The following is a 12,953-nucleotide window of genomic DNA, read 5'->3' as shown; positions in this document are numbered from 1 at the left end:
TGCCCGTTTTTATTCTGGTTTTGATGTGTAAGAATATAGGTTCCCTCAATGGAAGATGTATCCAAAATTCATTATCTTTGAATTTTGATCAAAGTAACTTTTAAGTGTGCCATATGTGCCATTCATCACATATGCTAGGAAACTATATTCATCAGATGTAGCCTTAGCTTGGTACATGCTCAAATCTAGTCTGATTAATGCTTTGATGATGATCATTTGTCTCGTCTTCCTTCAATTAATCATGATATTGCATTTCTTTTTTCCAGTCACTTTTATATGCTGTTATATGTGCCTATCGCCCTTCATGATGAAGCCATGTTCTTGCATTTTGCAAATACATAGATACCTTTTCTTTGTCTTCCAGCATGTTATATTCATCATCATAAGTGTTTGTCTTTTTGATGGTGGCATCTTCCTTATCTGCTGTAATCATTTCATCTATACTAGCATATGAATGTCTGTAAAATCACTGTCAACATTCCAACCATACATATCGTAGTCATCCCAGAATCAGAATGCCTTTAGCGGTTGGTGCCATCAAAAATGTGACCAGAAAGTGATAGAATTAACATTGACAGTTACCGTTCGAAAAAGATATTTTCTACTCTGTTAAAACTGCACTCACTTCATTGAGATTTGTATGAATTACTCTCATATCATCCGTGTAACCTGTTTTTACTCCAAAACGGTTCTTCATGTGCTGTTAACAAAGTTTCTTTGAACTCTTATCAACTCAGAGAAAATGTGGAGCTTCCACATTTGTCTTAATTTGATAACTCTGTGTAAATTGATTTACAATTGATTTTTGTAAAAAGAATTTAATCCATTGATTACTGAATAAAATAATCACTATGTGATGGGATGTACTATTTTGCAGTTGATACTCCCCAACTTATTGAAAAGAGACCGTGTGTGTTGGTATTCTCTTAACTGGGGGTTAATCTGCTAGGAACCAGCTTAGTACATTTTACAAAATTTAGTTCTTTGTTTTTATGACTTGAATAATAGGTATTGTTTGAACAGAGTTGGTCCCCTATTGATAGTAATCGTCCTCTACAATTTTCCTAAGTGCAATTTTGCTGAGCATTACAGCTTTTTGTTCTACTGAGCAAAGAAATATTGCTTGCCTGCAATATTGTTTTGCTCAGTAGAACACAGAGCTGTAATGCTAATTGAAATCCTGGAAGTTTCTCTCGTTAATTTTATTTATTAATTTTTTGTTCTTATTGTTGTTAACACTTAGTGTGCCATGGATGTAATATTACGTCTATCCATTTAATTGGCTTTGTATGCGTACGAAGCCGTAATATTTCACCCGTGGTACTTTTCCAGTTTACTGCTTAGGGGTTCTGTTTTTTCAAAAATCAACTGCTCGATGGAAAAAAGAGTTCAATTTATGCCTTAAGGACGAATAGTCCTCTGTAGCTACTGGCATCCTCATCTTGGGCCACTTAGTGTGAAAATTCTTTGGGCCAATGGACCGTTTGTTGAGGGTGCATTGACCCTTTTTGTCATCCAGTATTTATAAAGCTTTGCTTGGAACAATGCTTTTTTAAGATTTCCTTGCTTTAAATAGTTCAAATTGAGCGTATTAAAAAAATTATTATGCATGCTATGGCGGTTCATCACGTTGCAACTTTTTTATTTTACAAAAACAGTAGGTTTTCATTGTTAAATTATATATTTAAAAATTAGCAATAAATGTTATTCAACTCATTCATAAAGAAGAGCAAAGTCCATTTTTATTGAAATGAACATCGATATAAATATATTTTTGATGCTAATGTTTTAAAAAATGGCTGGGTTTTTCAGTAGGGCTTTAAATTTAGCAGCCGGCACTCAAAGTGTTAATGAAAATTTAATATTTAGTTCAGCTAGTAGCCGTGATAATTAAGTAGTGGGCGAATAGTTCTTCTATGTTCCTATATCCTCAGAATCATCAAATACCTAGTTGTCAGAGTAATTTTGTACAGGTTCTGATTTTATTTGAAGTTTGAATCTGACAACACTCCCTACAGTGTGGTAATGTTGAGCCTAAATCATACAATCATTTTTTCCGTTCCTCAAAGTAGCTCCAGCGATAGGTTCTCCGTGACCAAAATAATGATTGCTGAACCCATCATTTTTTCAATTACACGGTCATTCCCAGCATCCCTTCTTCCATCACTTTACGTGTTTACATCTGTCATCCAATGAAATGCCAAGTGTGGCATTGCAGCCACTCTAATTGGCCTTGTGTCCTGATTGGCTGAAAGATGGTTTCAGCTATGGAAATAGGGACTTGCCTAGTGATGGAAAGCCCTTCCCTCAAGCCATTGCAGAAAATAATTGTGAAAGACGTTCATTTTTTCCACCATCGCTGAAGTTGTCCCTTTGAAGGGATGGAAAAAATTATGGTGATTTAGGCTTAAGCATCCATAGTGAAAGTGAAAAATGTTTGTGGTAAAGCCCTAACCCTTTCACTACCAATGATGAAAATATGCAGGAGGATGTTTCTTGACCTGGGAGACGAAATGCAAATTTTTGTCAGATTTTTCTACACAGGAGAACAAATGCCGTAAATATATGCTTCCTTACTCTCCCCCCTTAATTGCGGTCCCGGGTTCGCAAAGTCTTAGTTTCAGGACCCAACAAAGCGTCACTTAGGCTGTACCCTCAAAATCTGGGAGCAGGTACCTGGACCCCTTGTCTTATATTACCCTTCTTTGTGGTAAGGGACCGCAGTAATTCGATTGTTCATTCAGTCAGTTTTCGAATCAAATATTTGTTCCTTTCTCAAAAAATATAAACTAAGAATTGAATTCTTTTTTTAGCAGCGTTTACAATTAAGAAAAGGTTAAAAGAAATTCTGCAAAATATATTAACTTATTTCTCGATTTCAGGATAAACGTCAACATGGAAGTTTTTGCTGTATGAAATGTATTAATGGTGACGGTAGAGCTTCGTTCGAAATTTGAGGATTCTCAGAATAAAACGAGGAATTAAATTCAAAGTCTGCAATTTACGTGCAAGCAACAATTATCCATATTGCTAATTCATATAAACGAAGCATGATTGACCGCGAACCAATGCCGCTGGTAGGGTTATAAACCCCAAAAGGAGGCAGCCCAACTACCCTCAGAGTCCGAAACAAAGTGGAGTCCCCGCTAGGAAGGGTCGAAAAAGGTTGGTGACTGAGAGTGTGTGATTATCTGCGAGACACTTCCTAACGAATGTCCTGCAAAAATGCTCCGTGCAGAGGGGACAGAAGTGTCTCTTTGGGCTCAATACAGCAGTCATGCTAAGGAGAGAACTCCACCGTCCCGAAAGGGTGAAGAAGCTTGGATTGAACATCAAGAATGCCCAGGTCATCAAATGAAGAAGTATTAGATAGTTGTTACTTCGCTTGTGTTAGTCTCTAGGGCTTAGGTCACTCTGCACCTTAACAATGGGAAAGCACATTGGTTCTAGAATAGAAATATTCTGTTCGCTAAATAGAAAAGTGGTTTCATGACAGGGAAAACATCTGCAGGTGAACTAAGGCATTACACAGCTTTTTACATGGTTTCGGTTGGCAGCCACTATTGCTGGCTTTGTGCTATGCTTGATTTGTTGAACCACTGTTGTAGAAATGTACTAATTTTGTGGGAGCCTGGGACCTCTTGCTTGTATTCATCCCATATTTTGGACAAGGCACGAACCCAGGAGGGGAGGGTGGCTTCAGTCCCCCTGCCCCGAAGTTTTTCCCCTGACCCTCCATTTTTTCATTATATGTAGTTAAAATTCATAATACTGTATTTACTCATGGAAGCTGTACACCTTTTTTCCGGAAATGCCGGTGAAAGCAAGGGGGTACGCGGCTTACATAAATCCTCCACATTTTCATTTAAGGCGCACACCATTTTCCCTCAAATTCCTGTAGTTTATTTCTCCAGAGTTTAGAATTGGCAAATAATGTCAGAATTACATTTATGACATTATTTAACTTTAATAATCATGGTATCATAACTTAAATTTATTGATTCACCAATAAATCACGAGTTCCTATACTAGACCGCACCCAAAAAGCACTTGAGAAGTTTTTTGCTCACGAGCCAGCCGAAAAATGGTGTTGTGCGGGATACACAAGGGTGTGGCTTACTCAAATAAATACAGTATCTGCCATTGAAAAATGATAATTTAACTTTCAGAATTATTCAAATGAATTACATATCTGGTTAAATGAAACGTACGGTTTTCTGATGCTGAGTGAAATGACAACAAAATATTAGTGCTGCCAACCAGCATACCACCTAAGCTCCCCCAACCCAATTTTTTGTTACATACCTGTACATGAGAGAGGTTACTGGAATAAAGCTAACCATTTGTGTAATTTATATTTTAATACAAAATGTTTTCCGACAATTTCATTTCACATTCTCTCTAATGCTGAAGTTGGTTTACCATAAGAACTTCATTAGAACGTAAATTCAAAAAAACCTGAATGCCTCTTGTAGGATCAGTAGAAATTGGGATTGCCCAACTAAAATGGTATATTCTGACCCAACACAGGTTTAGAGTTTAAAGTATAACACATACAGGTGTCTTACAATCTCATGGTCACCAATGTACTGGTTATTAATATACATCCATGATTTATCCAAGAAATGCATTTCTTGTGAGCAACTAAAACACCCACAAGTTTAAAATCAAATTCATGAGATTAATGCGACCTTTTTCCCCTACCACCATCTTTATCACGTGGACTTCGACTTCTTTCCTCACGCCGTCTCTTATCTTCTCGTTTCCCCTTTTCGTGTCCACTCTCACATAATGTCACTCGCTCATCCTTTCTGCGAGAACTAGAGCTATCCCATTTCCCTCCACTATCCTTCTCGTACCTTTCCTTCTTCACCCACCCATCATCTCTCCGACTGGACCAATCTCTTTCATCCCTCTCATCACCATAAGATCTCTTGTCCATCCCAGCATTGTCCCGAGTCCTTCCTGGTCCCCTCTCATCCCTCGAGGGGCCACCGTACCTACTCCTCCTCTCCTCTTCCCTCTGCTTGTCCTGCCTCCTGCTTGCATCCACATCTTCCCTATCCACACGCATTCTGTCACTCTCTCGTCCAAGCCTGCCAGTGCCGGCATCACCGTTGGCATTCCTAGCAGGGGGGTACCCGTTGTCAAACTTGGCCACAGGCCTCTGACTCCCCCCGGGCATCCTGTCCCCACGGTCTTCTTCCCAATTTGGGGACTTCCTCCTCTGCTCCTTCCTCAACCTCTTCTTTGCCTCTTCCTCCTCCTCGACTTTGACCCTGACACGTTCCTCCACCTCAGCACTCCTGGACTTGGGATCTCCGCGATTTGCAGCCGCATCTTTCCTCCTCTGCTTTGCCTTGTGCCCTCCTTGGTCAGACTCCTCATCCTCTTCCTCACTACTCGAACTGCTGTCACTGGACTCGGACGACGATTCGGATGAACTGGAGGAAGATGAGCTTGTTTCTTTGTTTTTCTTCTTTTTCTTTTTGCTGGACTTTTTCCTCGCTGCTTTCTTGTGCTTCTTTACCTTTTTCTTTTTCTCTATAAGTAATATAAATTGCTTGTTTAACTAACTGAAGGAAAGATTCAAATCTCTAAGAAAGTGATATTTAAATGATTATACAGTAAAACCCCTTATTTACACTTTTCTAGGGACCCAAGAAAAAAAGTGTAAATTGCGGGAAAATGCAAATTGTGGGAAATAGAGAATTTTCACTTTTATTCATATACTGGCTTTGGAAATGTTAATTGTTTAATTGTTCACTAGGCATTATTCCATAACATTGTTTCCCTCTGAAGCACAGTGTTTTTGCTGGCATTAAAAATTTAAAAATATGTAATCCTGTTTTGTCTGCACTGAAAACATCTTTTGGGCTGTAACCTTCCAGAACTCTTCAGATTCTTTCCACTGAGTTGCTGTCTCTATGTTAACATCTTTGCTTTCACTACTCACCGTCTTATATACAAGACTACCTAATTTTGAATCTATCCAACCAACCATTATAGATGCCGTGGAATCTTCGATTCCCAATCTTGTGGGGAAATACCTTTTCTCAAGGGCCTTTTGGCCTGTTTACACGATACATTAACACGTACGAGTTAATTTCTGCTTGCATGAATGATTTTTGTGGACCGGAACGGGACATGTACGAATGTAGGCAGGGGCAGATGCAGGATTTTTTCCTGGGAGGGGCACAGAGGGCCTGACAGGCGAAAGATCTTGTCTTAATTGAGATTAAAAACAAGATATAACAATGACTTTACAAAATTCTCTTTATTTTTATATCAAAGTTATTCTTATTGAATTAAATGATTGAGCCTCCTTGAGTAATACACAAAACAAAGCGAACGTAATGATGATCATCAGGGGCGGATCCAGGATTTCTTGCTGGGGGGCACAAGCAATGCCGTGATTTTGTTCTGGAGAGGGGGGGGGGGCACAATGATACCACGTTATACAAAATGAACGCAATGATAACCGGACCGTATTAAAAATCTTGCATATTTTTTAAGTGTCTGGGGGGCACGTGCCCCCCCTTCCCATAGATCCTCCTATGATAACCGTATTCAAATTTTGTCTATTTTTTTAAGCATCTGGGGGGGCACGTCCCCTGCCCCTAAATCCGACTATGAATGCATGAACCAAATTTGAACAGGTTCTATTTTCTGTTCATGCATACGCACAAGTTGGGTGAATACACGGTGCATTTTCGTGTTCATAATTTAGGCATTAACTTGTACGGGTTAATGTACTATGTAAACAGGCCTTTAGATGACACCATTTGCAGGGACATTTGATGATCTTGCATCTAAAAACTACTTTTTTAGAATTCCTTCTATTTATTCTTACCCGGAATTCTTCACATATATTCTCTTTTTTGATAAATGTCCGCACTGGTTTGCATATTTTACAATGGCATCGCGACTTTTCACCACGGTATTGAATGTTGACAGTCCCAACATTCGAGTTGCTTCGCCAGCGTTTGAATCGATGCGGGTTCCGGAGTTGGAATCAACCATCTCTAAAATTTTCATTTTCTCGTCAGTTAAAAAATGTCCGTTTTTTACCTAGAATTTCCATTTTCAAGCCGGATTAATTCTATTTCCCGAACGAATTGAGGGTAACTCGGCTACACACGAGTATCTGAACTACCCCTCGGCGATCAAATGCGTAGTACAAACTGTCATGGAACTTCATATTTTTGAAAGTTACAATAGTTTGCGATACACTGCTATTTGAATGGGATTATTCAAGTTTAAATAAGTTTTTTGAAAGGTTTTAATTAACCCATAATTGCTACGCAACTGTTGAATGAAGTCAGCGCAAATGATCCCAGTTGTCGGCCAAGTTTTATAGTTCCGGCATTTATCACGTTTCATCACGTCTGGTTTCCTTTCAAACTCTCGTATCAAATTATCGACTACATGATTATTGTCAACATTCCTTCAGGAGTTCTTGCATTATAATTAATACATAGCTCGATTGCTCTAAACACCTACGTTCATATCGTGAATCTTTTCGCCGCTGATAGAAAACGAGATGACGTAATTCAACTTTCCGACGTTAGTGGCGTTCTGTCCCGCCACATTCAAATTCTTCCCGAAAATAGTTCTCATTACGTCTCTTTCTCTTGGATTTTTAAATAAAAATGCGCGAAAGGAAGCCAAAAGACAGTTTTTTAGGGCTGATATGCGCGATTAATTGTTTTAGTACGCAAAAAAAATTTTTTTAGTCGGCACGTCGTGATGCACATGGCGGGAAAACGAAAAAAACACGGCGTAAATACAGGGTTCTATTTACATTGGAGAGATAGGAAATATGACGGGACCCTGAAAAAAACTTGCAATTTGCGGGAAAACGTAAATTCCGATAACGCAAATACGGGGTTTTACTGTAATTCATAATTTTTACAATAAACTCTAGTAAAATTTATGTAAATTATCTATAGATATAGATAAATGTCTATAGATCTATAGATATAGATAATTTACACCACCACCATTAAGTACGAACCACCATTAAGTGGAGTTAATTTGATTGACATGAAAGCACATAGAAAGTGCAACTAGGATTTATGAGGTCATTGACTGATCTTGAATGTGTATTACTATTTATAGTTTTCATTGCATGTAAATACACAGCTTCATCTGTTATGATTTATTTCATTGCCTGAAAAGTATCCTTGATGCAGCCCCACTTTAAAAAACACCATTCTTGAACTAACTTTTCAAAAGCTCGGTTATAAAATTAGGTTTTAAATTCCCCTACCTCCACCTTACTCTTCTCTGAGAAGCAATCTTTCTTTGTCTCACCCCAGAGAATGTGCATGTACCTCCTACATATATTTGTGAATAATGATGGTTACTACTATTTTGTCAACCATGTAGAAAAATAGTAGCTATAGAAACAATGAATTTAGTATTATTAAGGTAATGATCTATAGCAACCTGCAATCATAACTATATTACTATTTATCTAGTACAAAAAATATGAAGTTTAATTACCATCCAATGGGATATGTCCTCTCAGCTCCCTAAGCCCTTCAATTTGGAAGTGTTACACTGAATCACAACCGTGAAAACTTGTTAAGAATTAGTTGATCATGATGATCACTTCCAATGATCATCTCGGATAAGTATTGCTTACCTTTTTTCACTTTCTTCAGTATGCCTTCTTTTGAATCAGGCTTCTCCTCACTCTTATTCTCAGCAGTGACTTCAAGTAGTTTTGAACCTGGGGCACATCCAGTTTCGAAGAGCAGTTTTGTCACATCATCTGTGTTTTTGGATTCCTTGGGAGGTTTATAATCATTCACGTGGTCGACTCTAATAGTCCTACCCAATATCTACGGAAAATAAAACACGAAATAACACGCATAAAATTGTTTGAAACGCTGGGGGACAGCCCATAGAACTAATATGACCTCAAACAGTGCCTGATACTCAAGTTTTGACAATATATGTACTTACTTTCATTCCATTAAAATTGTCAACAGCCAGCACTGTGCTCCTTTGATCTTCATAGCACAGGAAACAAAATCCCTTTGACTTGCCAGTTCCCTTGTCTCTAACCAAGTTAAGGTTAACTACTTCACCGTACCTGTAAATTTATTTGGAAATATATATTAGGCATAGCTACAGTTTAACTATGAGGAGCAAATTAATTAAATAACACGGCGCATGCCTGATTAACTTACTGCGAGAAGACACAAATCACATCTCCCTCTGTTAAGTCGTACGGTAGGCCACCGATGAATATCCAGGCGCTGTCTTTGTACTGATCATGCCATGATGTCTTAAAATTACGCTTCAGCTCCTGTTCGCTCAATTTCTGTATGTTCTTCACATTCCTTTGAAAGAGAATGCAGGCACATCGACAAACTAATGCAACATTCGTAATATAAGGGACTGTTCAATTTCGATACCAAACAACCAAGACGTACTTACGTTAACGGATTCATCCTCGAGACAATTAATCCTGATTTTCATCTATTTCACGAAAATATCTGTAAATCGTGTCACAAATTCGGCGAAGCTTTCGGTTTTCTCTTTGTTTACCTTTACGCACCAGGGATATCAACTTTCACGAGGAACAATTGAAATGCGAAAATCAAAAGACGTGTACTTCAGTCAGTGGTCGTAGCCTCATAGCGGAGTGTAATAGCTTTTGAGTAAGGAAATATCTTCTTGGAAGATATTCAATTACGTTTGGAAGGCTGTAGTTTCTCTTTCCGTTATAGAGTGCAAATTCTCTACAATTAGATAAATATCTTTGAATGCATTGCCGAGGAGTAAGAAATGAGGTCCAAGCAACTTCTTTTGTTCTTAATCCTTTCTCTATTATATTTCGGTTATGCGAAGAAATTCAATGATAAAGAAAAGCCAGCATGGGCAAAAAAGGATATAAGAGACTATAGTGATGCTGACTTGGAAAGGTTATTGGACCAATGGGATGAAGATGAAGAGCCTTTGGAAGAAGACGAGCTTCCGGAGCATCTGCGACCTCAGCCCAAGTTGGACCTAGGAAGTTTGAAATCAGCAGACCCCGAAGCTTTGCTGAGGCTATCAAAAAAAGGAAGAACTCTTATGGCCTTTGTAAGTGTTGACGGTAATCCAACAAAGCAAGAAACAGAGGACTTGACGAAATTGTGGCAAAGTAGTTTGTGGAACAATCACATCCAGGCGGAGCGGTACTTAGTCGCCGACGATCGTGCAATTTTTATGTTCAAGGATGGTTCGCAAGCCTGGGATGCTAAAGATTTTTTGATTCAGCAGGAGAGGTTGAAGGAAGTCGTTATAGAAAACAAAAGTTATCCTGGTGTGAATGCCGAAAAAGAAGCCGGACCCGAAAACATCAAAAGTGAATTATGAAATCCACTTTTCCTCTTCCACTAACACTGGTCTGACATTGAACTCGTGAGCGTATTATGTTTCGCTAGTGACAGATATGTATGGTGTGTCACAGGGAAAGCATGTAAGGACGTCTTTGTTTATTATTTCAGGTTTTTGTTATCGATTTCATTGTTTAAACGTTGCACCATGAGCAAGTGCCTGTCGTCATCTTACTAAACCTTATAATATTTTCTGCCATTTTTTATGATTTCAGTGAAAATCTGATGGTGATAACTGTTTTCTTGTTCAAGAGGTCTCCATGAAATGTTTTTGAATAAATTTTTTTTGGAATAATAGTGTTTTTTACGACATTGCCTATCGAAATTGAATCACTATGAGGTTGATGTGAGCAGAGAAACGAGTGAAAAAAAAATTGACCCATGAACGGTTGTTCACGGGAATTTTTCCTGTGCCCGAGAGAGACCTAAGTTTGACCTTTTTATGTAAGTGGAAAACCTTTGGAAACTTTATTAGTGGATAGATGATGGCGGGAGAAATGAGCTCTACGGCCTCTATAGATAGGTGATTCAAAAGGGGTTCTCAAATGGCCGAAATATTTGACACCACTCGTCACATTTTGTTTATTCCTCTGACAAGTGGTAGTAAATTTTAATGTTCATTTGAGAACTCCTTTTGAATCACTTAATATTAGTGGAGGTGGAAATATTTGACACCATTCGTCACATTTTGTTTATTCCTCTGACGAGTTGTATTAAATTTTAAAGGCCATCTGAGAACTCCTTTTGAATCATCTAATATAGTAGAGGTGGAAATACACTTCTGTGTTTGGTATTTGCACATAAATCTCATCAAAACCTATTGGAGTAGAAAAGGGTGGAGGTGGTTACCTTATTGAATATAGCCCTGATATGTTATTTTGCATAACTTATCTGTACAATTGTATGGTATCTATTGGAATGGTATAAATAAGTGATACTGTGGTTTATTCTTAAATTGAAGCCTATAAAGTGCATAAGTGCCTAAAGAGTAATTCCTCTACAAATATTGTATGCCTAGTGCATACAATAATTCCAACCATAGTCTTTTCTATTTGTGAGAAAACAGGCAAAAATGAAAATGCAATCACTACAATTCTATAGAGGTGAACACATTAGTGTACTGAATATTTGCTTTTGTTACACTGATATATTTTCTTTTTCTATGCATTTATTACTGTGGTCATTCATAAAATATATGATAATTTGGATCCCCATTTCATATTTTCATTTGTTAGATGCAATTTTCTGGTAAAGTTTTCAAAATCCAGTCTTTGACCTCTTAAATTACTCAATAGTCCTAAGAGAGCTTCTCTAATGAGAATTAAATGCCCATTACTGGAGTTGATCCTTAATATCCCGTTGGTTCTATGCTAGGAGTGCTGCAATTTGGGGTTTTGACTCCAATGCTATGGTACACAAAATAGGTAATTCCATGAAATGCTTTTTTGGTGCATATTATTTAATCGAAAAAAGTATGATGTTGGAGTGGGGGAGGGAAACCCTTTGTGGTCATGTACATGCTGATCTTCATTGGATGCTTTCCATTATAATACATTCGTTGCGACCACATAAATTTACATGGCTATTTCTTTTGGCGATTTCTTACATTCTGTATATGCCTGAAACTCGCCAGGGTCCTTTCTACAGTGGTGAGCTTCAGTTTAATCTTATTTTTAATTTTGTGCAGTCTATTATAGACTTACAAAAATTGATCCTATTTGGGAAAATTTTAGGAATTTTGTGCTGAGTGGTCTTCGTCCTTGGAAACAATTTTAGTGCGAAGTTTACCAATAGGGAAAACTTACCATTACTGATTGATAGGCTTGTTTCCTAGAAATAGTATTTCAATGGAAGGCAAATCCACAATGTTATTCAACTTGTATTGGTTAATTAAAAGCATCTAGTAACTGTACCAATGTATGTCTACTTATGGAGTACAAAATTCTTAGTGATAGTGCAATACTTAATCAGGGCTCCCACTCAACCGTGAAAACCTTAAAGCCATGAATAAGCCTTGAATTTTGTATACCGTGAAAAAACCTGGAAAAAGCCATGAATTTCGTCATTTAACCTTTTAAAAATCTCTCAAACTTGATTTTAGAACTACAATTGACAGACCAAAAGAAAAATCGAGAAAAATCGAAATGTCCATCATATTCCAACGTCAGTCACGCGCAGTCACTGTCCACGAATTTATCTGCACACGTATATTCGAAGTGCAATTATTGGCCATTGGTCCGTGTGCTATGATGACACATTGACCTTAAGCCTGTACCAAAGCCGGAAGACTGGTAACCAAAGTACTCATTAATCCTGGTGAAAATTCAGACACTTCTTAATTTCCCTGTCACCCTGGTCCCTCCATTTTCCCACTCACAACCTTTAGCGGGTGCTGAATTTTGCAAACAATATGTGACGTCAGGAGAGATGGCACGTTCATTGCTGCGTTTGTGTACACGGCATCTATCGCTTTTGTTAAAATTTTAGTTAACCTGTGGTCGATGATCGTTATGCGATCAATATGGAAAAAACCGTGAATTTTATATTTTAGTTTGAGTG

The 12,953-nt window shown here is 38.0% G+C and overlaps 2 protein-coding genes across 3 annotated transcripts; one reads left to right on the top strand and one right to left on the bottom strand.

Annotated features, from left to right (window-relative positions):
- Positions 1-4,342: 4,342 nt before the first annotated feature.
- On the bottom strand, positions 4,343-9,587 carry LOC124153514 (RNA-binding motif protein, X-linked 2-like). 2 transcript variants are annotated; one of them, XM_046526723.1, is made up of 6 exons: positions 9,451-9,587; positions 9,201-9,353; positions 8,974-9,103; positions 8,651-8,849; positions 8,509-8,544; positions 4,343-5,544 (listed from the first exon to the last, which is right to left on the bottom strand). In XM_046526723.1, the coding sequence occupies exons 1-6, from the start codon at positions 9,462-9,464 to the stop codon at positions 4,682-4,684; spliced, it is 1,395 nt and encodes a 464-aa protein (XP_046382679.1). In that variant the 5' UTR covers positions 9,465-9,587; the 3' UTR covers positions 4,343-4,681. The 2 variants fall into 2 exon arrangements, with proteins under 2 accessions (XP_046382679.1, XP_046382680.1); XM_046526724.1 differs by lacking the exon at positions 8,509-8,544 and having other exon boundaries at positions 9,451-9,586.
- Positions 9,588-9,608: 21 nt separating this feature from the next.
- On the top strand, positions 9,609-11,336 carry LOC124153515 (LDLR chaperone boca). The gene has a single exon (XM_046526725.1). It carries the CDS (start codon positions 9,802-9,804, stop codon positions 10,372-10,374), a length of 573 nt encoding a protein of 190 aa, XP_046382681.1. The 5' UTR covers positions 9,609-9,801; the 3' UTR covers positions 10,375-11,336.
- The last annotated feature ends 1,617 nt before the right edge of the window (positions 11,337-12,953 follow it).

This window comes from Ischnura elegans, chromosome 2 (genome assembly GCF_921293095.1).
Source record: "Ischnura elegans chromosome 2, ioIscEleg1.1, whole genome shotgun sequence".
Lineage (NCBI taxonomy): Eukaryota > Metazoa > Arthropoda > Insecta > Odonata > Coenagrionidae > Ischnura > Ischnura elegans.
The sequence above is the reverse complement of the archived record's forward strand: the minus strand, read 5'-3'. Positions and strand labels throughout refer to the sequence as shown.